The 24,497-nt window shown below is 37.3% G+C and overlaps 1 protein-coding gene across 18 annotated transcripts in view; it reads right to left on the bottom strand.

Annotated features, from left to right (window-relative positions):
* Window positions 1-24,497, bottom strand: part of LOC127988132 (unconventional myosin-IXb) — a 43,274-nt gene that overhangs the window by 1,238 nt on the left and 17,539 nt on the right. For 2 of the 18 annotated variants that reach the window (XM_052590698.1, XM_052590696.1), the window contains exons 3-43: window positions 20,488-20,582; window positions 18,466-18,528; window positions 16,857-16,956; window positions 16,492-16,592; window positions 16,269-16,398; window positions 15,098-15,187; window positions 14,899-15,015; window positions 14,679-14,813; window positions 14,457-14,578; window positions 14,201-14,342; window positions 13,410-13,605; window positions 13,079-13,154; window positions 12,167-12,259; window positions 11,320-11,433; window positions 10,422-10,461; window positions 9,074-9,190; window positions 8,482-8,562; window positions 8,255-8,365; window positions 8,041-8,160; window positions 7,801-7,950; window positions 7,561-7,718; window positions 6,417-7,463; window positions 6,263-6,326; window positions 5,926-6,054; window positions 5,190-5,308; window positions 4,513-4,619; window positions 4,247-4,425; window positions 3,597-3,704; window positions 3,244-3,414; window positions 3,083-3,124; window positions 2,883-2,994; window positions 2,733-2,806; window positions 2,452-2,644; window positions 2,180-2,308; window positions 1,996-2,101; window positions 1,783-1,914; window positions 1,583-1,706; window positions 1,313-1,360; window positions 508-623; window positions 302-429; window positions 141-197 (exon numbers count right to left, since the gene is read on the bottom strand). In XM_052590698.1, coding sequence (XP_052446658.1) covers window positions 169-197; window positions 302-429; window positions 508-623; window positions 1,313-1,360; window positions 1,583-1,706; window positions 1,783-1,914; window positions 1,996-2,101; window positions 2,180-2,308; window positions 2,452-2,644; window positions 2,733-2,806; window positions 2,883-2,994; window positions 3,083-3,124; window positions 3,244-3,414; window positions 3,597-3,704; window positions 4,247-4,425; window positions 4,513-4,619; window positions 5,190-5,308; window positions 5,926-6,054; window positions 6,263-6,326; window positions 6,417-7,463; window positions 7,561-7,718; window positions 7,801-7,950; window positions 8,041-8,160; window positions 8,255-8,365; window positions 8,482-8,562; window positions 9,074-9,190; window positions 10,422-10,461; window positions 11,320-11,433; window positions 12,167-12,259; window positions 13,079-13,154; window positions 13,410-13,605; window positions 14,201-14,342; window positions 14,457-14,578; window positions 14,679-14,813; window positions 14,899-15,015; window positions 15,098-15,187; window positions 16,269-16,398; window positions 16,492-16,592; window positions 16,857-16,956; window positions 18,466-18,528; window positions 20,488-20,582 — 5,508 coding nt within the window. In that variant the 3' untranslated portion in view covers window positions 141-168. Of the gene's footprint in view, window positions 1-139; window positions 198-289; window positions 430-507; window positions 624-1,312; window positions 1,361-1,582; window positions 1,707-1,782; window positions 1,915-1,995; window positions 2,102-2,179; window positions 2,309-2,451; window positions 2,645-2,732; window positions 2,807-2,882; window positions 2,995-3,082; window positions 3,125-3,243; window positions 3,415-3,596; window positions 3,705-4,246; window positions 4,426-4,512; window positions 4,620-5,189; window positions 5,309-5,925; window positions 6,055-6,262; window positions 6,327-6,416; window positions 7,464-7,560; window positions 7,719-7,800; window positions 7,951-8,040; window positions 8,161-8,254; window positions 8,366-8,481; window positions 8,563-9,073; window positions 9,191-10,421; window positions 10,462-11,319; window positions 11,434-12,166; window positions 12,260-13,078; window positions 13,155-13,409; window positions 13,606-14,200; window positions 14,343-14,456; window positions 14,579-14,678; window positions 14,814-14,898; window positions 15,016-15,097; window positions 15,188-16,268; window positions 16,399-16,491; window positions 16,593-16,856; window positions 16,957-18,465; window positions 18,529-20,487; window positions 20,583-24,497 lie in introns of those variants that run through there. The other 16 variants (XM_052590701.1, XM_052590699.1, XM_052590686.1 and 13 more) reach the window with 14 other exon arrangements.

Below are 24,497 nucleotides of genomic sequence, written 5' to 3'. Positions count from 1 at the left end.
CCAATCAAGCCCCAAAGAAGAAGAAAGCCCAAAGCAGAACCCATGCCACCAACAGTCATAAAAGACAGACAACATGCAGTGTCTTATTCCATCACCGCAACCATGCACAAACACTTGGGTTAGATGAGATCACAACCTACTACAGAGCGGATGGCACCGCCACCCTCTTTAATGCGCCAGGATTATCCCGTCCAGACCTGCGCCACACACAACAAGGACAGGACCCACACATGGGTGACTACCGCAGAGGAAAAACAAAGGGCTGGTCCGAAACAAAGAGAGTCTGTACCTTAATACTGACCTTCCGTGTCCGAACAGACCGCTCGCTCTTCCAACAGGCTCTCAGAGCTGACAGACGTCTCCGAGTCCACGTTCTCCTGGTCAGAACCAGGCTGTTCTAGTTCTGGTAGCCTGCAGGCAAGGTCCTCTCTGGAACATAAACCAGAAAACGGCATTCAAGAGTGTGGTCCTGAGACTGCTTGTGAGATTTCTTCAACATTTACATACTTTTCCTGCTTGATGGACTTGATGCGCTCCATCAGGCTTCGCTCAGCTTCTGTATCTGAATCCAGGGGCTCATTCTCAGGTACGACGCAAAGGTCGGAAGACGGCTTCACCCGAACCTAGACCCCAAACAGATACAAACTTCAACTCAAGATAATGAGTTTGACAGATTCTAGCTTTTTACCCGTGTTGCCTCAACAAAAGGAAGATGGGACTACAGTCCTGAACATTTTCATTGGACTCAAGTCTGCCCCTATGTGGTTAGTCTATGAAGTTGTAAATCTTCAAGTGTGGCATAAAAAATGGTGGAGTGAAAAATACTAAAGATGTTTCAAAGGTGAGTCAAGTCAGAAAGAAGAGAGGAGGTCTACTGGGAAAGAATTTCCACCACTTGGATGGATGCTATATTTCATTGTGGAACAAAATACAGTTAAAGTCTGTAAGTTTCCATGGCATGAGTTTCAAAGGTTTGTAGAAGTCAAAAACAAAGATTACCAGTCAAACTTATCTTTCTGCATTATTGTCCGTTTTTATACAAAAAAGGTAGAATGCCCCTATTGTTTAATATTCAGCAATTTCTTTTGCGTAGCTTTGAAATTCATGCCATTCACTGCAATGACCACCCAAAACCAGCACACAACTACACCGACATCCACCCGACACCCTTGTCTACAGATCTAAATAACACTTACACATGCAGTGGATTGAGTTAGTATTAATGAGGCATGACTTGTACACTGCATGCACACACTGGATGCATGGACATGCCAAACTACCGGGATTCACAACACCACAGGGACATACGTACCGCCACTTCTTTGTAAGGAGTGATAAATCTGAGAGGTAAATGCCAGCACTACAGAGACATAAAAACGAGAAGCAAAAAAGTGTTGCGAAAATTACTCTCTGAAGGTGCCTTATGAAAGGTTGCGGACTGTTGGAGAAAGAGATTGTTTGGGAGGTAAAATATGGACAATTTTCACAGGCATCTGGAAACCAACCACTTTGAAATAATGGTACAACAATGCTAGAAGACTTTCTGATAAAGGACAGGTAAGTCAATGAGGGTCAGGTGTACCGTGTTTTGTCTTTTTAGCTTGAGCTGATTGACAGCCAGAGCCTCAGCGTATTCCAGCTGCTCGATCTCCTCCATTTTCTCATTGTATCTCCGGATTTGTTCGTTAATTAGCATCTCCACACAACTGAGGAAAGTAAAGGTTCAGTATCGACACTTCATTCACTTTAAAAGAGCTTGCAGTGTGGACATGAAGTCCTTACGTGGTGGTTTTGGCGACGTCTTTCATGCTCATGAGTGGGTCGGCACTGTCTGGACAACGGAGAATGCAGGGAGCAAAAACAATGGCTAGAGAGTTTGGCGTCATCCGGTTGCTCTTCTCCTCCTTCGCAACCCTGCAATGCAACCAGATCGTTAACTTGACGGCTACATGGTTTTGCACTAACGGCATTTGTTCTGCATGTGCTCATCTGTACCTGACAAGATGGAAAACCAGTCTCTCCAAGGTGTTGAAGTTGGCTGGTGGAAGCTGTTCCAAAACTTTGTAAATGGCTTGCAATTGCTCTTGGTTCTCAGGCAGTTCTGTGAAAAACAACAAAAGAGTTACTGCATGTCCAAGTGCTACCAAAACGACAGGAGAATGGTGTTGTGGGGACCGACCTATTGCACGGAGGAAGTCGTTGTAGTACGTGAAGGTCATGAGAGGTTCAGGCAACTCCCTTAGCCACTGTTTGACAAGGCCAGTGACGGCATGGATGGGGTAATCCTCAAGACAAACATTCTCTGGGCCTACACAAACACGCAGTCATTACACAAGGTTATTTAACAAAGTTATCAGAGCGGGCAGGGTAAGCTACAAAAAAAACTCAAGAGACAGAGAGGTCGTCTTCCCAATGTGCCATTGAGCTCTGGAAATATCCATGATGGCTCACCTGCTTCCAACAACTGGTGAAGCTCCTTCATGCGATTGGCTGAGCCAGATTTCCTGTAAATGCCCTCTGTGTACAGTCCGTTCATTTCCACGTGTTCCAGCATTATCTCCAGCACGACTGGCACAGGGGTCTTGTTGTTGACCAGGTGGGACACACGCACACCGAAGTGTTGTGATCCAGGCTCATCATCACTCTAAACCCACATCACACAAAGATCGACCAATTGAACAAGATTTCTAAACGACTGCTTCGCTAGAATCCTTAGAAGACTGGATGCTTACCTTCTGGGAGAAGAACGTAGAGCAGCCTATCACAATTTTACAAATGCACTTCTTATGGCAAACCATTTTGCAATCTGTAACAAAAATGAAATATCATACAGTGTTCTCAACCCGAACGAAGGCAAATTAACAGGAGACGCATCAACTTACAACTGCACATGTAGGCCTTCTCCATTCCCCAGATAAAGGAGGTGCACTGATCACAAGACTGCATGATGTTGACTTGGTAATGTGTAAACACATGGTCCAATGGATTCTCCAACTAAATCCAGACAAAATGTTTAGATTTCTTCACAATTCTCAAGGCAGAGTCAATATGCATCAATGGACTGTTGGACAGAGATACTCACGCTTTTGTCCTTCTTCCTTCTCGTCTTGCGACCTTTGGGTGGCTGAAACAGATTTTACCCAAGTTATGTCAAAAGGATTACATGCATTCAAGTTATCAATAACTGCCATTTTCATCAAATAATTAAGTCTACAGGGTAACAGGGCATGCATTAACTTTTACCTTGGCTGGATCGGCCTCTTCTTTTTTGATCTCCGCTCTGATGAAGCCATCCAGAACTGACTGGAAAAGATTGACCACCAGTGGAACCTCACCTTTCTGCTTTTCTCCTGCTAGGCTGATCACTTTTTTGTGGTAGCTATTCATCAAAGCCTTATACCCAATTTGTGGTTTCTGTTGTTGAAGAAGAATTTAATAACATGAACTCAAGTTTCTTTTAATGCCCACAATATAAACTTGACTTAGCAGACCAACAAATTCACGTTCCACCACAGCTGGATTGCAAACAGTTTATTTGGTCTATACAGTAGTGTTTGCGCTGTAATTTTAGGGAGTGCTGCATTAGATCTACTCACAGAGAATGAGTACATCCCCTTGATGTTTTCTCTAAACTGCATAGTGGCAGTAATGAAGATGTGCTCTGTTCCTGAAAGCTGCTTTCCCCGTGAGCGTAGATCGTTCACCTACACAGCATAAGAGAGAATGCAAGTCTGTCAAAAGTGCTTACATTATAGATTTAACACCTCTAAAGCCTCGTACACACCAGGATGATTATTGCGCACGCTTATCGCCAATGTTTTTCAACATCTCTTTTGTGTTCTTAGCCAAGCGATTTTCAATACTGATGTGCCGAGTGAAAGTGCAAATTCACTCCCTGACATAAAATGGTGCTTAAATGAAAAACAGAAATACCCCGGTACGCAAATCCTATTTGATCTGCAATTCCTCTCCATAACAACTTGATTTCTACATTCATCTTGCCTTAATGCATCTTCTTCGTAGTTAGGTATCAAGTGTACTCGGCAAGACTGTTTTATGCTTGAGCGCCACCAAGTCAGTGTGCACACTCACATTGATGCCCTTTGTTTTGTCAAAGCGTTAAACGTGGCAATAATCGCACGCGATATTCATCCAGGTGTGATCATCACTATTGCATCAATTATGCATAACCACACAATCAACTTCAAAAAGTTGAAAATCTTTCAGTCCTATCCATTCTTCAGACCTGATTGCCCAGGAACTCATCAAGGTGGCGGAGCTCATTGGCATTGGTGATCACACGGTTCAGAGAGGAGTTACACTGCTCAAAGGCCCGAGTTGTTGAGTGACTGATCTTGATTCTGGGGGTCTGAGCAGGTTGACTCGCATGAAGCTTTGAATTATGCAAACGTGATGGAGAAATGGCTATCAAAAAACGGGAAAAAAGAACAATAAATGGAGATAAAAGTATGATAATCAAAAATAATCCCATGCTGTCTTTGCAGTATGTACCTTCTTTTTGTTCCAAAAAGGAAGCTAGGGTCAGGTCTCCATCTTCCGGGGTATGTGCTTCTTTATGTGGACGTTTCTTCAAGATCTTTCTGAAAAACCCTGTTGTCCTATTATAAAAGAAAATGCACCATTGTATAAAATTAGTTGAAGCAAGTTTTGTATTTTATTATTAATGTCCTAGCAAAACAGAAGCATAGCATGCTGGGAGGTCCGATTAGGCGAGGGATTTCACTATCAAAACACACTGAGATTGCACACCTTCACACAAACTATGGAATTTCAGGAATCTTCCTTCTCTCATAGCAGACATTTTGCATCTATATATGGGAGTCTGTAACCTATGCCAGGAGTCAGATATAAAGAGTATGCACTGCTGACGTAAGCCAGGGGCTGTATTTTCCCATGAGTCCCAATGAGTCAGATTTCCTGTGTGACCACATTCTAGTACAGATAAGACTGTGCAATGGGGTTTAAAGTGTTGGATGAGCCAGTAAGCTCTCTCTTTTCAAGATAGACAGTCCTGCAGATAAGGACTGAAACATACTCTGTGCAAATACATGAAAGATGTAAAAAAAAAAAAAAAAAAAAAAAAAAAAATGACCTTCACATTCTTTTTTTTCTTTTTTTTCTGGGCTAAGCAACAGTTAAATTGGTAACACCAGTAAGTTGGACTGTACCTCTCTGGGGTCGACGGCTGGACAGGTGATGTAACTTGCAGGCTGCGAGTGTCATTAACTTTTTCCGTTAATGTGCTGGCCTTCGATCTTTCAGGACCAACCTTAGAGCTGGACTGTATCTACAACAAAATGTATAAACACAGCAAATGTCTTAATTTTATGCAGTACAGTGTAAAGTAGCATAGCCGTTTCTGCTGTTTAGATAGCAATGGCGCAATGAGTAGCCTGTCAAGTTGACAAGGAGAAAAGTTCCTTCTTCCTGTGTAGATAACACTTTAAAGGAAGCTGAAGTGGGTCAGTTCCTCCCTTTACTTGACCCGAACTGAGTTATTAAAATGTACAATGATTTTTTTTTACTTGAAAAAGAATCAAGAATGGTTGGAAAGACAGAAGAAATAAGCCAGAGTGTGAAATTGTGTGTCACTGAATTTTTATATAACAGTTTTCAAGGCCACTGAGATTTCAAAATTCACAGTGAATGAAGTTTTAGCCAAACGGCGCAAGCTATAGTGTGATGGCATGACAATAACCAATTTTGCAAGCGTCTTTAAACTGTACATATATAGGATAACAAACAGACTAAAGGCCTTCACTCTGCTTTAGTATCATTTCTTTTTACTTAGCACAAGTTAAAAATATCTGCAATCACTGCAAGGATTCCAAGCGATTAAACCACCAGCAGCCCCCACACCACAGATCTCAGGACAGCATCAAAGTTTAGGCTGCAATACACCACCTCGAATGGACTGATGGGAGGCAAAGCAATAGTCCAGTACTCTGCATCCTCCATTTCAACGCTTTTAATGGGCAAACATATACGTGCAAGTGCGAGCCTGCGTCGCCTGCGTCTTTGATGAGATTTGTCCTGAATCGGCCAGAGAAGCATGATCATGAAAACTCAAGCGACTTTTTAAATTATAATCCTAAATTACCAAATGTAATGAGAACAGCAGATTGTTTGGTTGCATGGCTGCAGTGGAACTGAACCAGTCAAACAAACTTCAAGAGACAAAAATCTACGTGTTCTTTCATGTTAACCATTGGGTTAACTAGTTAAATCAAGTCAACGTTACCTGTGATGAACCGTCCAAACCTATTTTGGACATGTCGTCTAGTGACATAGAGATCCCACGGTTCCTGGTTGGGAAAACCAGATAGAGGCCATTGTCAGAATCATACAAGGAGATGAAAAAAGATATACAAGAAGGAGAACACTAGAAACCATACTGGAGAGTATTGACGAGCCTGTCCTCCAGACTGCGGGGTCCTGCTATGAGGTTTTCTGGCTGAGTGCTGCTTCTTGTTGGTTCTTTTTTCCTGTTGGCTTCTTCTTTGGCAAGAGCAGGTTGAGTGGAAATGGACGGCTCAGTGTAGCCATTTCTTCCAGGCCCAGAAGTAGGGATATCTAAGGCCAAGGTGGAAGGTCGAACGGGGTCAGATGATACATCTTTGGCATCCCTCTTCGTCTTGTCTACTTTCCAAGCCACAAAGGTATACTGATCCAACTCTTTGCTATCGGACCGTTCCTTCAACTTGCCGTCTGCTTTTCCTGGACTCTCTGGAGTCTTGTCGTCTTTTCCAGCCGAAGCGGCTCGCTCAGTTTCTCTCTGGTTGTGCTCTAGGCCACGTTGTCTCCTAAGCTCCCGTTTCTCCTGGCATCTGGATGCTGGAGGTTTGGAGAGCGAAGGAGGTTCGTTTTGGCTTTGTCCGGTTGGGATTTCAAGAGACGTGGGTCTAGCATGTGTACCTTCCTCTCCGGGATGTGCAGAAGACCCATTTTCGTTTTGCTTCTGGTGTTCTTTAACCTCAGGGTGAGGACCTGCCTCAATTTGAGGAACCTTCTCGGAATTACTTTGGTCTTTTGAGACATCAACTTGGGCTCTGCCCTTACTTTCAATCTCTACATCCACAGGAGCCTTAGGGTGCTCCAGCACCAGTGTCTCCACATCGTCAGACTTCTTGCCTGGTGCCTTTGGTTGTTGTAGAGGCGTCTTCTCCTGCTGCTCTGCAGCCTTCCGCTCAGCCTCTAAAGCAAGACGAGCTGCCTCTTCCTCTAGCTCTTTCTGTCTTCTAGCTGCTTCCTCTTCCTCTCTGGCACGCCTGGCTGCCTCTTCTTCCTCTCGGATTCGTCTGGCTGCCTCCTCAGCCTCTTTAGCTCGCCTAGCAGCCTCTTCTGCCTCCTTGGCTCGTCGAGCTGCTTTCTCCTCCTCCTCTTTTCTTCTCTGAGCTTCCTCTTCCTCTCTTTTCCTCTTCTCTTCCTTTTGGGAGTAGTACCTATCAAGACCCAATCAAAAAATTAAGCCAACAATTTGCATTTTGAACGTAAATACATTAGCTTTCGATTTCTTGTTCATGTGTGTGAGGTCTATACCATTTGCGAGCCGAATGCCCTCTTGCAAGTGCCTGTATCTTCTTGACGGATGTTTGTGTTCTTCGATATTCTGCTCTCTGTTTGGAGCCTCGCCATGCTGACTGGATCAGAAGCGCCGCTTGGCAGAACTTGTGTTTGCGGTAGCTGTGCCATGAGCGCTGCATACAAAGTCAATCACATCAAATACCGGACACAAAAATGCAAGAGTACAGCCGAAGCACAAAACCAATTTTGACATACCTGGATTAAGATGGCTGCCTCTCTCATTCTAATAAACTCCATCCTCTGCATTTTAGCCTTAAACCAGCGCTGCAAGAAAATGATTTTGCGCATGACGTCCTTGTGGAGGATGTCCTGAAGCTTTTGCCTTTCCAGCTCTTTGAGATACACCTGTAGAAAAGCAATATTACAAGACATAACAGCTAAAAAGACCAAACCTAGAAAAGTTGTCCATTAAACGGTTCCTAGGTAAATGCTGACCTTGGTTTTCCCAATCTGGTAGGTAGTGTGGTCAAAGCCAAGCCTGTGCAATAGAGATGATATGTCCTCCAGGGACGTAGCGTTCTTTGGCAGCAACACACGAAACTGCTCCGTGAACTCCTATAATACAGTAAATGAGCTTTGTTTTTTTCCCGGAAAACCAAATTATAAATTTACATAAACTTTTAGGGTTAGCGGTTCATCGGGTCATTACCTGAAAGGTGTATTTGGCTCCATAACCTGACCGTCTGATGCGCACTGTTTCCAACATGCCTGTGTACCTCAGCTGCTGCACAATGAGAGCTTCATCAAAGCACATTTCCTTCTGAACATGTGAAAGAAAAAACTAAATTAGATCTCATATCAAAGATGTTGCACAACAGAAACAGATTGATGAACTTAAAATCAAGATCAACTTGAACAATGAGGTTTCATTTGCACCTTCTCAGCATTAGAGCGAAGGCATCTGATGAAGAATGGTTCCGCCTTCCCCAGCGTTTCCAGAAGCTTACTAAGAGATGTCTACACGATAGAGAAAATCATAATGTTGAGTGGAAGACGAGTAGAAAACCACAAATGATGCCTTTGGGCCAATTAGACCACTGGCGTATAATATTCATAGCATTCCCTAATGCTAACATTTGAAATATTAGTGCTTAAAATAGAGTTTTAATCCGTTCCAAAACCTAGTGAGATTTCTGTTATTCCTTTCAGCCAACTTGCAATAAAGGCAGATACACAAACAGCTCTTCTCATGCAGAGCACATGGCACAATAAGTTTGATTTTAGCATGTCGCCAAGCTAACAGCATGTAACTCTAAATGTAAAAATGCACTGTAAACAAATACTGGCTAAAATTATATTTTTATATTTAAACTGAACTATTGTACCAATGTTAAGCACTAAGTGACATTTACTTGATGAAATACATGAAATTAGTGCTTATGATGCCTTACAATTCTTCCACGAGGTTCTGGAACATTGCATTTGTTTATGCTAATGCTAATCTAATAAAGTATTTTTTTTTTTTTACTTGAAACTGGGCACTGATGCTGGGAGGACGCTTCTTCTTGTGTAGATGAAGCAAAGACTTGGTGGTGCGGTCATGGAGGCCCACTACAAATTTCAGCGAACGAGAGTCCAACAGGTTCTGCCCAAACACACAAAAAAACTGAAATTCAATCTCTCACACAAGGAGACTTTATTTTGCCACATGAATACCATGGATACATGACGACATGGAAAATCTCATTCCAGCCTAAGCTACAGCGGTAGAGTCATCAAAACATTTACCCAGCACCGCACATGTAACGGAAAGTCATAAACAATCGTGACTAAACTTTACACTTTTTACCAGTGGTGATGGAAATGTACCAGCTGTGCTACAAATGCTAACAAGTTAAAGGTGCTGTAAGTGATTCTTTTGAATTGTTCAGATTTATACTTGTTTACATGTGTTTATGGTTGCAATCCTATATTTACAAACCAAGCTGAAGTTTTGTACTGAAACCTTAAACGGCCTACAGTTGAACAGTTTCTAAACAGTACACAATAATGGTTAATTACTATTAACTATCTTTAAGTTTTTATAAAGTTATAAAGTACAGATAGGATAATATACAGAGTAGGCCATGTTTTTTAGTTTGCATGCCAACATTTTTGCAACGGCAGGGTTGATTTGGATCTTATAGTCCAACATTCTTGACCATGCAGATGTTAAAGAGGGGTCTGCAGAGGACTTGCTCGAAAACAATGTCTCCAAAGAAGTGTGTTTATGGCTGTGAGGGAAAGATAACCTCGTTCAGCCCCCATAAAACCCAGTGTTATGTGAAAAGTGGACACAGTTTCAAATGTGTTTGCATGTTCCCGTCGTTTTGGTTATGAAATTTTATAAACAAGCCCCAGTTCGACGATGGATTTGCACATCGTTTGATACTGAAAGATGGAGCAGTCCATGCAATAAAAGATCCCAGTCACTATTTAGAACCACAGCGTTAAGTATAAAAGCATCAAATTTCTGTGTTTTGTTGGCAAATCAGTGCGCAAGTGCTCGTAACTCTTTAGCTCCGCCCACAGCATGCCTCCAGGAGATTGACTGATTTTGGAGAGATTCGTAAAGCTGTATCTTTCTTTTATAAATCTGATAAAACTAAAGACTGTTTTGATATGTGAAGGATGAAAACTACTCCATAGGTACTCAAGGTTAGAGTAAGATTGGGCGAAACTGTGTGTTATGCCCCCCTTAACATAAGCTGACAACACCAATACCAGTGGAAGTTACAAAACCAGCGGAAACCACCTGCAGCATCTTGAAAGTCAAACACTAAGACAGAATTCATTTAAATATGCATTTAGATCATTTCAGCAAACGAGAGCATTACCTTAGGAATGAGTTGCTTTGTCTTGGGGCTCTTGTTTTTCCTGTAGGGAAGGAGGAAGAGGAGGTTGGTTTGTTGAGTTAAGAAGCAATGTGATATTTCGTGTTAGTAGAGTGAGTCATGCATAGCTTGCACGACGTAATTGAACATATGCACTTAAGAAGCATTTTAAGAAAAAAGCACGAGATTTGTTTACGCAATGGTGTAGAAAAAGCCGGATCCACATTCGTTTAACATCCCTGTTGAAATCCAAGGATTCGCAGTGCTCTCTGGGGTTAAATCTAGAATGCATTCACCATAACAGAGATCATAGTTTTGGAGGAGATGAGAACAGGGCGGGTGGGAGCGAGGAATGATGGACATTTTTATTGATACACAACTAATCTGCGGCATTCCTAATTTGGAGGACAAGTTAACGATTCAAGTCTATTCGATGGCTGTGGTCTACATAAGCCACGTTTCTGAAGCTTTCCACAGCTCATAAAACATTAGAGACTCGATGGGTGGGTCTAGTATAAGTTCATGCAGCATGTTAGCATGTGGCTACCATTCCGAGCTCGAGCGCTAATGAAGATCACACTGCTTTCGGCTCATAAACTATGCATAAAATGCATTCCTCTAACATACACCACTAGGGGGCCATCTAAAAATAATTGGCATACTTGTTAGATGGATGTTATTAGTGCAGGGTTAAGGACGGTTAAACAGTAAGTCACAAGGCAAGCCGACAAGTAACGGTGCATATTTGGGAAAGTTTGGGAGTAGGGAACATTTCAGAACTAAGCTTAGCAAAGTGCCTCAAGCGTTGGCTTCGATGCCAACCGATGATGTCAAGGCATGAAGGGTCAGCAAGGTGGACCCATCCATTCTGAGCCAGAGGGGAGTCAGCGGTCAAACTCACTGGAGGACGTGGCGCGGGAACCGCAGGCGACCCCAGGACTGCAGCAGCTTACGTGGATCTTCCCCATCCAACTGCAAGTCCTTAATGGAATTGATGATTTGGACATGCATGTCCCTGATTCAGCCCGGTGAAAAGGTAGGGGGAGGAGACAGAAGGAGTGAAGGTGAGGTGAGTTGAACAGGGGAAGGGAAAGTACAGGAACCCAACACCAATGTTGTTAACCGACTTTCGTGAAAGGATACACCCTCCACCACAAAAAAAAAGGAATCACGTACAATGAACAAATGCAGGCAAGTGTGTTAAATTCGAAAAGACCCTTCATTTGGTGAACTATTCCTTCAAGCTTCAGTGGTGACTCCATGCTGTTTGGACCTGACGGGTTGTTAAAACGGGGGTAGGTACCCCCATCAGCAAAGATCTGGACTCATGCACTGGTTCACTTACCACTCGGATCAGAACAACAGGAGGTCAAACAGGTAGGATTGGCACTGGGGGCTGGGAATGCACTGCTAATAGTGCATCAAACCAACCAGGAAGTGAACTCGCTTCCCTTATAAAGGACGCTTTATGGTTTCCTTCCCACTTGGGAGTACTTAGAGGTAATAAACCTCAAAAGGACCCAACTGGGATTTATGAGTGTATGCTGTGGATTTCTTTGAGCAAACCAGGTTAAATGCAAACCCTGGCTTGCCCTTTGATCACATAAAGAAAAAACAGCGCTAGCTTCTGGATTCTGCGAACATCTGAATGTAGTATTTGAGTTTGCTCAGAATGCCAGAAACCCAGCCTTCCCAAGCCGCCAAGCTCTCCCCGTCTGACCTCAAATGTTCTGCTCAAGTCCACTTACTTCTTACTCTCATAACTAGCAAAGATGTCCTCAAAAGCCTCTAGAGGGCGCTCCTCTGAATGATCAAAGGAGAAATCAAGCATAGGAGCGTGGCTGTAGAAAATAAACACCACACACACAGTCACTCGAGGGCGAACGCCACCAGCAGGTGCTGATCTGTGACCAGCTTTATTGACTGTACGGGTTAAACTTTAGTCAAACTGATCAGAGGTCAGTAACTGAGGGGAAACCCTTGACAAACACCAGAGGAAACGCAGAGGGACATTGCAGGAACAAGTACATTTATTAACTTGATAATTCCCCACACAGTATCTCTCAGGAACATGTCCGGGGACATATTTCAGCGCAAAATGAAATGAGAAAGTGAGAGATTACATTTTGCATAAAATTATACAGACCATAATACGTTGGCATTATGATAGTTAAGTGACAGCTTAGCACATCCCACCCAGTTATTTCATTACTGAAATGGGAGAAAAATATGATTTTAATTGCATTGCCTTCAACTGATTCACATAAAAGCAGTATCTGAATAAATGAAAATGTCTTTTTTTGTGTGCATTTGTATACTTTTCAAGAAAAGCTTTGAAGCTATGTTTAACTTTCTCCATGCAAAATATATTTTCCTATTTACCTCTTTGGATTTTGAGAAGAAATATGACCTGGACATGCTTTCATCACAGATTTGCTAGTTCCATAAATGGGACTTAGCGCATGAGATTACTGTGAGAATGGGCCTGCAATGTGCCTTTGTGGAGCGAGCATGGTCACATGATCACCTGCCACACAAAGGCAACGAAAGGACAGGAAGAGATCAAGTTCCTCACAATACTTCCCCTCTCTCTCTCTCTCTCCCTCTCTCTTCAGTATCAATCTCTTTTCTCGCCACAGCAGCCCGAGTCCAAAACTTACCGGTACATCCTCTCAATGGGCAGGTTGGATCTCTGCAGCTCTCCTAGAGGAACTCTGGAGTTTGGTCTGACCACACCTGTCCATCCAAAACACACAAACACAGACAGCGTTGACGGCATGATTTCAACATCCCGGGTGCACCCCACCCAAAACATCTCGCAAACAATCTTACTCATTTATTTTCATAATCCCTTCTTAGCCTAATCATTCTGAAATCCTTGACTGTTTACGTCACAGGGCTAGCTTTCTCACGTGGAGGATATAAATAACACCGCCTTAGACCAAGTTTTGGGCTAATCTGGAGACTTGTGCATGATGCTGCATGGGTTACCCGCAGTCTTGGCCGCCCAGCGGCGTCCGGCCTCGTTGAAGGCGGCCAAAGCGCGGATGGAGGCGCGCAGGATTCCCCACCGGAACATCGCCACCGGGTCCATCCCGATCAGCTGCCGGACGTAAGCTCGGTCGCTGCTCCGCAAGAGAGCCACGATATCCGGACGCATGTGATCCGTGTTCTTCTCACGGAAATCCTGTCAATATGCAAAAAAATCGTTGTACAAAACGTTTCTTTTAAATGCATTTAATAAAAATGTGTCATTTTTCATTTTTAAAGCAACCTTTATTAATTTTTACTTATGCGTCATTAAAGGAATGTTGTAAACATCAATAACATTAATAACACACAAATAAATTAAATAAATATTAATGCATAAAATCTTAACATATATAATGAATTAATTTTTATTATAAGTTTAAGATGCTAATTTTACTGTCAATAACTTTTTTTTTTAAATCAACAAAATTATTTGGCCTGACCTAACTAGCTAGCAAGCTAGCTAGCTAGCTAACATATAAAATAAGTTATTTTTTATGACCTTAGCAATCGATACTTTATGTGCCATTACAATCATTTTGTAAAGGTCAGCCTAAAGGTATTTGTATAATTTAGCATGGCCAAAAAAAAAAAAAAATTCTAATAAATCTAAAAATAATAATTATTCTAAAAATAAAAAAACGAAACGTGTCGCATTTTATTAAAATAAAAGCACAAATTTAATTTATAATATATAAAAAATACACAAATAAAAATCAAGATTTCTCCTCCTTTTCCTCAGTTGCTATTACCTTAATCTGGTATTTGACCTTCCCAGCAAAATGGAGGATAACGAAGGCTGGCTCCAACACTGGAGTCGCCACAAAGTAATTGTTCTGTTGGTGCTGCTGTTTGAACTTGGCCAGCAAGGTTTTATCAGTGGCGTGAGGAAAGCTACAAGGAAACAAATGATGTACAAGCACAAAACATTGGTGCTAATCTTTAAAAAAACAATAATAAAGAGTTCAGAGAGCAATGAGATGAGTCAGATGAGCGGTCTGCTCTTACTTGCTCTCCTCATCCAGTAAGTAGAGGAGTCCAGTGGGCTTCTTGCTGATGAGGTGAATACAGCCGAAGTTATCGGTGTAGTCGATGTTGTGCCAGGTGATGCCCTCGGCCTGATACTCCTCCTGCAGGTGCACCAAACACACATCGTGATCAAATCGCCACTAAAAACAAGAGTTCATACACCCTTCTTGAGGTTTCGCCCATGCCAACCAGTCCACTAACCTGTTCAAGTTTAAAGATGTGCTGGTTGAAGTAATACTGGAGCTGCTCGTTGGCGTAGTTGATGCAGAACTGCTCAAAGCTGTTGGTGTTGAAGTCTTCGAAGCCAAAGATATCAAGCACGCCGATAGATAAACACTGAAATGATGGAGAAACCACATGATTAGGGGACCTTGAACATCTTTTACGCAGATTCTGATCGTTGTGGTTTCATGTATGGTACCGAAACGGACTCCTCCATGTCTCTCTTGTTAAGCAGCGCGTGATTGATGCGCAGGACGATCCAGTCGAACAGGGCGCTGTACAGAGACTTGGCCATAGAGTCTCGAGCGGTGATCGCCTGCACAAACGACACTCGTTCAGCTACAAGACACCTGGACGCTTGGCTAAAAGTAGCGTATGAAAGGGGACGAGTAACGCACCTCGCTGTGGCTGTAGGGCAGAATCAGCTTGTCGTTTACGGTCACCGTTTTCCTCTTGGTAAGAGCCTCCACCAACAGCTGCTCCTTAACCTGGACAACAAACATCAACGTGACACTCGACATATCCAACAAACTACAGCAGGAAAACCATGCGCAAAATTAAGATATCATGTGATCAAGTCGAGACAAAAATTACGATTCTGTGGGCCAACATGGTAATAAAGCAAAAATACTCCTATTCAAAATGTTTAAAAATATTTTAATTTTATTTTACTTAATTTTTTAGATTGGACAGTTTGAATAACAAAATTTTAATAAATAAATATATATATATATCAGTAAATAAAATGAAAGAATAGTAAAAACAACAACAATAAAAATATAAAAAACTGTATATAAAATAAGATAATATTTATTCTTCTTAAAACATTATTAATATTTTATATATTTATTTTATTATTTAAATTATTACATTCAAACAAATGAAAACATTTATGTTGCAATAATAGTATTGTACTGCAAAATAAAATATAGATAACAGATAAAGTATAGGAAAAGAAAAATTATTAAAATTATTACTAAAATTATTAAAATATATATATTTTGAATAAATATATTATATTTTCATTTTATTTACATTATGAAATATAATCAATAAAGAAAAATGAACACTGGAGTAACTATAAAATATTTGTAAAAAATAAAGCATTTAATAATTATAGCAATTAAAATTATAATATAGTAATAATTATAACAACAACAACAATAATAAAAACAGATATTCAGATTTTATTTTGGCAGATTTCAGCATTACAAATTTCTGGATTTATCCAAGCACTAAACGCATGTATTTTAACATTTTCACACGTTAGTTTAAAACAAAGTAGTTTAGTGTTTTTTTTAGAAAGTATCCCTTTATTGTCATGTGACACCTCAATAGCGCTATACAACAGATCTATTGCTTATACTGAGTTTTTCCTTTATTTATCATTAGTATTCATAAAAATACTCGCTATTTTATTAAATATCTGATATTCCCAGATTCTGAAATATATAAGAGTAAATCTATTTGGTAGTTTAAACACTTTTATATCGACCGTGTTAGTTAATGAAATCTGTATAAATGTGTCAAAATCCCAGCCCTGGTGGTAAGTTTTGAAAATGCATGTACCTTTAGCAGATCTGAGAGAGTGGAAAGCACCTCCGGCGGCCCCACGTCCAGACCCTCCTCTCGGCCGGACGACTTCTGACTGTACGTCACGTTACCCAGATACAAGATGGCCGACAGAACGGAGAATATCCTACGAGGAACGCAACGGACAACATAACGTCTCAGATACTTGATTTCCTTCTCCTTGCAGTCAGAAGACATTTGTGGTAAGGGTTTGACTCACTGTCTCTTGGTGGCCGGCAGGAAGCCCACCATCTCCATCGCCTGCTGCAGTCGCTCGAAATCGTGCCGAAGATCGTCCGCATCTTCTATCGTAAAGTTTTGCTGCAAACGAAAACAGAAAATCGTTGCAATATCAATGCAGTTTTTGATGCAAAAGCTATTTTAGTATGCAGTAAACACTAGGGATGCACCAAAATGATTATTCAGTAAACGAAAATTTGGGATGCATTTGCCACGAAAACTGAAATAGCATTTATTTATATATATATATATATATATATATATATATATATGCCATTTCGGTATATATATATATATATATATATATATATATATATATATATAATGTGTATATGAGCCGTTCACCTGTTTGAGGTAGAAGTATTCTTCTGGCTGCAGGAGTCTGAATTCGCGTCGCTCCTCCTCCGACGACCCCACCAGCAGATAATAAAACACGTGATAGTTTCTGAGCGAGGAGTAAAAAACAATGATTTATTGAGCTGGAAAATACAGTTTTCGACAAGTCACATGTTCCTCAACTAGGGATGCACGATATTGGATTTTGGCCGATATTCGATATGCCGATATTTTCAAAATAATTTTGGCCGATGCCGATACCGATATATATATACAAATTTTTCGCCTGATATATTTAAACTATAATTTTACTGAAGAGAAATCCATGTATCTCTGCTGTACTGATTCTACCATAAATGTATTATTTTACAAATGTAGACAGACATTCACACCTGAAAAACAGGTCTTGGTGCTGCTCAGGATGACGGCTCTTAAGATGTGTAATCATATTTGTAGTGTTGAAAGACTGTTGTTTTACGCCTCCTCGCATCACTTGTGCTTTACAAATATTGCAAATAGCAACTTTGTTATCTGTTTGACAGATCTCAAAATGCCTCCACACACCTGACATGTTGTAAGTTTAAGTTTTTTGCGCTCAAGCTACGTTAATGGTCGTTGCGCGTGCACACGCCCCCCTATCGGTTTGGCTCATCGGCAAAAATATTTATATCGGCCGATGCCGATGATGGTCATTTTAAGCTTTTATCGGCTGATACCGATGTTGTGCCGATATTATCGTGCATCCCTATAAACAACAGTCGAGCTAACGCTTTGAGAAACTTGTTAGACTTTAGGCTTGGGTAGACTTTAAGTTGTTAATATAAGGCAGGTAATTACACTTGATTTCATTTGATTAACTATTCAAACGAATCAATTAATTCATAAATCATAGCTCTATTTATTTATGCTTTTTAAAACTAAAATAAACCCCTAACCACCCAAAACAAATTCCACACACACACACACATATATGTATATATATTCACATATATGTGTGTATAGGCCACTTTTGGATCAAATCATTAACATAATCCATCTGACTAATTTAGCCGATTCATTAATGATGGTATTACTTAATTATGCTGATTTAAATTTTTTCGTTTTTCATTAAACCAAAAATTTATTTCATTCATTCATTCAAACGTATTTATATATTCTCTTTTTTCTCTAGTTTCTGTACCGAATCATTTGCATGAATCAGTTCGTTCGTAAGTGATGGTCCTATTCGATTTCTGCTCACTAACATAAAAATATTCAGTCTAATACAGTCTTTTTTTTATGCATTTAAAACTACGTAGATACTAAATTTATTTAGTTGCACGTTAAATTCGAAGATGATGATATCTTGTCTTTGAACCAATTAATTTACAAGAGTTGTTTCCCCGATCTGAGTCATTTGAATGAATCGGTTCACTAGGGTAAATCCCGAAAGCACATGCTGCTCATCTAATGAACCAAAGCTATTTTACAGTGCGTTTCACACTATTGAGTCTCTATTTCTAGGCTGTGTTTTTCAGGTTTTGCAGGCTGCTGGTGATCTGATCCAAGCTGGTAATGATGAGGTGAACTGTGACGGCTGTGAGAGCGATGGCTAACAGATACGCTGGGAAACATCTACCTCTCGTTCTTCTCTCGGGACACCAGACGGGACTTCTCCAGCAGATACTTCTCAACCACAGCCCTGAAACACAACCACAAACACCACAAACCTCAGTCTGCGCACAGATGTCCTCTTTCCCATCATTCCCATCACACACTTAAGAAAACAACTACAACAAAACAAATCAACCAGATCTGGTTTGGATCCCAATATCACAAACTTTCTGATCCGTTTACATACTTCGTTATATAAACAACATTGCATTTCCATGAAACATGCATTTTGACGACAATTAAATGCATACTGAGAAACTGTGATCGTCTTTTATAATGCATATTAATTTACTTTGTTTTTCCCTAAAAAATGCTACACTACATTTTTTTATTAATGTATTTAGATATTAAAAGTATGCATGCATTTATTAACATCTACATGCATTAATTAAATTATTGCATTAACGCTGATTTTAAATATTAATCTCCACTGTTTTTTTATTTGTATTTGTTTGTTGATGTATTTCTACATTAGAGTTGTGTGTGTGTTATCAGGAGTCAGTGTTTGACTTGATGAGCCTCGTTCAGTGATTTAAGCTGAACTCTCTCGGGCCGGGGGACAATAGAGAGACTCAGAGCGTCCCGCCGCTTTATTGACTCTCGGCTCCATCACACACTCATGACCTTTGTTCACAAGCACAAAGCATTGTGGGTAAATGACACACCAGGGTTTGGCCAGGAAATGTCCAGGTTTCATTACAGTGCAAACAGATGTTTAGGAATTTGGTATTTCTTGAAAGAAAATGTATGTTTATTTCATATAAAATATTCACTATAATGCAGTTTTTTATATTCCAGTTATCTATTCAGTTGATTTTATTTTCATATGAAATGTTTTTTTTTTTACTTTATGTATTTATAAAAAAAAATATTCAGACATTACATTTATTTACATATTAAACATTAATTTATTCATGCAATTTATTTAAATATAACATTTATGAACTGGCATTGTCATTTATCACGCAAAAATATAAACTTTATTTAAAAAAGAGGTTTTTTTTTACAGAAGTAATTACTTTTGGCAACTTAAATCAAGTTTTTTTTCTTAATTTATTAATTTATATATTATATTAATCATTTACCCCTATTTATATATAAAATGTATCCGTTAATCTTTAGATTTTCATTCATTACATTATTAAAATAACTTATTTATTATTTAAATTGATTCATTTAGATTTGACTTTTCTTAAGTTATTCATTTTTTTTAATTCATCATAGTACTATTAATTTTTTATTTTTTATTTAAGGTGAAATTCTTTGAATTGCACTCACCCCCCTCCAAAAACATAATTATTTCAATTTATTTAAATGTAAAATATACATTTATTATTAATGTTCACATAATAAATATATTACATTAATTTATTAAATGTATTTCTAACATTTTATATATATATATATATATATATATATATATATATATATATATATATATATATATATATATATATATATATATACACACACATATATATATATATATATATATATACATATATATATATATATATATATATATATATATATATATATATATATATATAATTTATTTAGCTAGTTATTAAATTTACCTATTTACTTACAAACTTAAAAAAATACATTTTAATGTCTATTCAATCGTTCAATGACTTATTGCTTCATTATCTGAAAATGTTTCAATGAAATTCACAGGCGTTTTCTTTTTCCTGCACAACCTTTCACTTCAGTGTGATTTTTCAGGGCCAGACTGGTCTGGGAATCATTTGACTGGAAGCTCAAGTAAACATCAAACCTCTCATGCGGAGGGAAAGAAGCCAAAGAGGACGACTACAAGCAGAAGAAAACAGAAACTGGCCAGATGGCGGTTCAGATGACATGAACGAACAATAAACCACAGAATCGATCTCAGATTAGAGGCAGCAGCTCTTCTGAGGAGGAAGAGGAAGTGACATCAGAGGGCAGGGTGTGTGTGTGTGTGTGTGTGTGTGTGAGAGACTCTCACCCGCGCACCACGCCGCTCTCCAGGTAATTGACCTGGATGAACTTCCCGAATCGGCTGGAGTTGTTGTTGTGGGCCGTCTTTGCGTTTCCAAACGCCTGCGAGAGACAGAAAGAAAAAAACTCTGTAAAATCAGATTTTGTAAAAAGACAAGTGGTTTTGTTTTTTACAGCAAGATATGCAGACAAATAATCCTTACATATTCTAAAAACAAACATTTATTTATTGGTTTAAACGTGTGCACTTAATCCAAAACATAACAACATTTTGATTATTAATAATTAAAACATTATTAATAATATCATTATAATATTATCATGATGCATAATGATGATCAAATGTTATTGTATTATTATCATTATACATTTAAAATTAAAATTAAATTAAAATTAATTAAATAATATTATTGTAATAATATTAATTAATTATCATATTATTGTAATTAACATAGCATAATAATAACAACAATATAAGCATCATAATACTTCATTATTACTATCAATTATTAACAATGCATCATAATAGTAATAATAATAATGTATTATGATATGAATCATTGTTATTTACAAGTTACACAACAATAATAATAACAATTATTATTACTTTAATAATCTTTTAATTACAATAGAAATAATACATTGAAAAACAAATCGCTAAATAATGTAGAAACAAAAATATAACCGTAGCTAAACAATATTAAACTATTTAATTCAAACGTTATTGCAACGTTGTTATTAATTATTAATTTATTAATGTAAATAATATTTATCCTCATTATTATTAGCAACAAGAACAAATAAAATTAATAAAATTGCAGTATTTAATAAGATTTAATCCTAATTTTATGTAAAGATCCATATAAATAAATAGCTTATTACTAATTATTTATCATAAAAATTGAATACAAATATAATAAAAACATTATTATGATTATTATAATAATGTTTTATTATAATTGATGATAATAATAATGAAATACGATAATGAAACAAACAAATGCAAAATATTATACACAAATTTGATATACATTTTTCATTTGAAATTATTTATATTTTTTTATTTCATTTATTTAATGTTTTTAATTAGTGGATAAATACAGATATAAATAAAACACAAAATGCATATATTAATCTAAATCTTTCCAGAGCGGACTGCAGAGAGGAACAGGTGCATGATAAATCAGATTAAATCACACTCCTGTGGTTTCAGACGGTCAATAAAACAAACTCTGCTCTGTATTTGTCTCAATCTGTCTGAAGGTTATCACACGAGACCACGAAACCCTCTCCTCCTCCACGGTCACACCTCCTCCAGTGTGGGGCGTCCCGTCGGCCTCTGGCCCGGCCCACAATGCACCGCAGTGTTCGAAGCCCCGCCACGGGGGAAAGAGGCTCTGCATGCTAAAGATGAAGCTTTGTGCTGAACAGCGGTGGGAAGGGCGCTAACCTAATTAAGACCCCCCCCCCCCCCCCCCGCGCTCGACCATTGACCCGCTCCTGAAGCAGACGGCTGAACATTGGGCAAAGCTTGAGGGGATACTGTAACCAATCAGGACTGCTGAACAGTTCACCCCAAAACAACGATCCGGTCACCGATGACTTCATGACGTTACAGGACACGGCGTTTGTGTTCACAGAGTAACAGAAAATATGAACAGAATAAATAAACGAATGAATGAATAAATAAACTACCTAATACACAAACAAATGACATTGTCGTCATTTATTTTTGTTCCCAACATTTTTGTTCCAAGTAAAAAAAATTAACTATACATAAATAATTATAAATAGATAAATAAATAAATAAAAATAACTAACAAAATATATCATTTAAAAGTAATAATAATAATAATAATAATAGGAAGCAAAAACTCTAAATGATAATAAACTATTTAATTAAAAAAGTCATAAAACAAATTTATTATTAAAACATTATTATTATCCTTAATAATATTACTTTTAAAAAAAATAGTAGTAGTAATAATAATTTTTAATTATTATTATTATTATTTTAGTATTATTTTTACTACATAACAGATGTTATTTATTTTATAGCGGTTTCAATTATTGAAAAGATTAAGATTAAAAATAACTATATAAAAAATAATGAACGATAAGTAAATTTAAATAAAACCATAAATACAAAGAAACAAAGGCACAATAAAATAATTAAATAAAATTTTACAGAAAATTTACAAATAATTAACTACAAAATAAAAATGTAAATACAAAATATCATAAATGGAATTTTATTTTTAAAAAATCATAAAGCTTCTTTATTATTAAAACATTATTATTATCATCCTTTATAATAATAATATTTAATAAAAAATAGTTATAATACTGATACTAATAATTATTATTATTATTATTATTATTACAACATCTGTTGTTGTTTATTTTCAAACTGTTAAAATAATTGAAAAATAATTGAAAAGATTAAGTAAATTTAAATAAAACCATAAATACACAGAAACAAAAGCACAATAATATGAAAAAAGTAAATAATGGCTAAATTAAAATAAATAAATAGCAAAAATATATCTCAGTAAATAAAATTAATTAAATAAGTAATGATGAAATAAATAAATTAAAAATGTAATGATGAAATAAAAAAACAAACAAAATACAAAAATCAGTAAACAAAAAATAAATTAATGATTAAATAATAGGTAAATAATGAATCAATTAAAGTAAAAAAAGAAATAAAAAATTAAGTACATAAATAACTTGTACATAAAAATTAACAAATAAAAAGTAAAAAAGAAAATATGCAAGCAAGTAACATTTAAAAGCAATAAGCTTAAGCTTTACATAAACAGATTTTTTTTTTTCACTCTAATGTAGCTTTTTATCTCGACTTTAAAACAGATTCTGGGACTGAACTCGTGTAACCACACATTCAGTAAAATTCATGGGAAAGATAAAAAGCGAGAAGTGAAAGATCTGTTTCTTTAGTCATTCAGAAAGGCTTTGACACGAGCGTGCGTCGATCACTAGACAGACAGCGCAGCACGTCTTCTTCTTCTTCAGACTCTCGCTGACTGATCGATCGATCGATCGCTCGCGAGGCTATGAGGAAACTCCAGGACGCTTTCTGTCAGAGTGACGCAAACGCTGAAGCCTCTTCAGCTGAGCTGCCAGAGGAAATAATAATAGACCTGTCTGGACTAGCTCTTATTATTTGCTGTTATCTGGAAGTCAGCTTTCCACGACAAACCACGAGGTTCTGCTTCCGGAAAGAAACTGCAGCTCTGATAACAATTAGATAACATGACATTAACACTTATCAAATTAACGGACTCAGAAATCCTCTAAATAATGACATAAATAATGACATAAATATTAATATAATTACAGGGGGGTTTTATATATATTTAATCTTAAATATTTTATAGTTGATCACTTACATTATCATATAAATAATATATTTTTATTATTTAATACATATTTACAGAAACTATGTTATATTTACATAAGTATTTAATATAGATCAATATACTATTATTTATTTTAAAGGATTAATTTATCATTTAGATATTTAGTATAATTATTAAATTATCATAAAATCATAAAATATTACATTATACCATATACACACACGGATTAAATTTAATAAAACATTTTTTTATTATTTCTAAAATTATTTTACATATAAATGCAATGTTATTTTTGTACAATTTTAAATAATGCATAATTTATGCAATAATTTCTACTAAAATTAATAAAAATGTCGTTAAATACAAATATATAGACGATGTGTTAATTTATATTTAACTATACATTATATACATAATATTCAAAAGTGCTAATGTACATACAGTAGGTTTACATAAATATAGATAATTAGCAATAAATCATATTACATATATACACAAACTATATATATATATATATATTTAAATAATAACTTATAAATATTAATACAATACTTAACAATAAATAATTTACTTATTTATTGTAAGTTAGATACATAAAATAATTATTAAATTATTGCTAAATCATTGCATATAA

Source organism: Carassius gibelio, chromosome B22, assembly GCF_023724105.1.
Source record: "Carassius gibelio isolate Cgi1373 ecotype wild population from Czech Republic chromosome B22, carGib1.2-hapl.c, whole genome shotgun sequence".
In the NCBI taxonomy this organism is placed as follows: domain Eukaryota; kingdom Metazoa; phylum Chordata; class Actinopteri; order Cypriniformes; family Cyprinidae; genus Carassius; species Carassius gibelio.
This window is presented reverse-complemented; position numbering and strand designations above follow the sequence as displayed.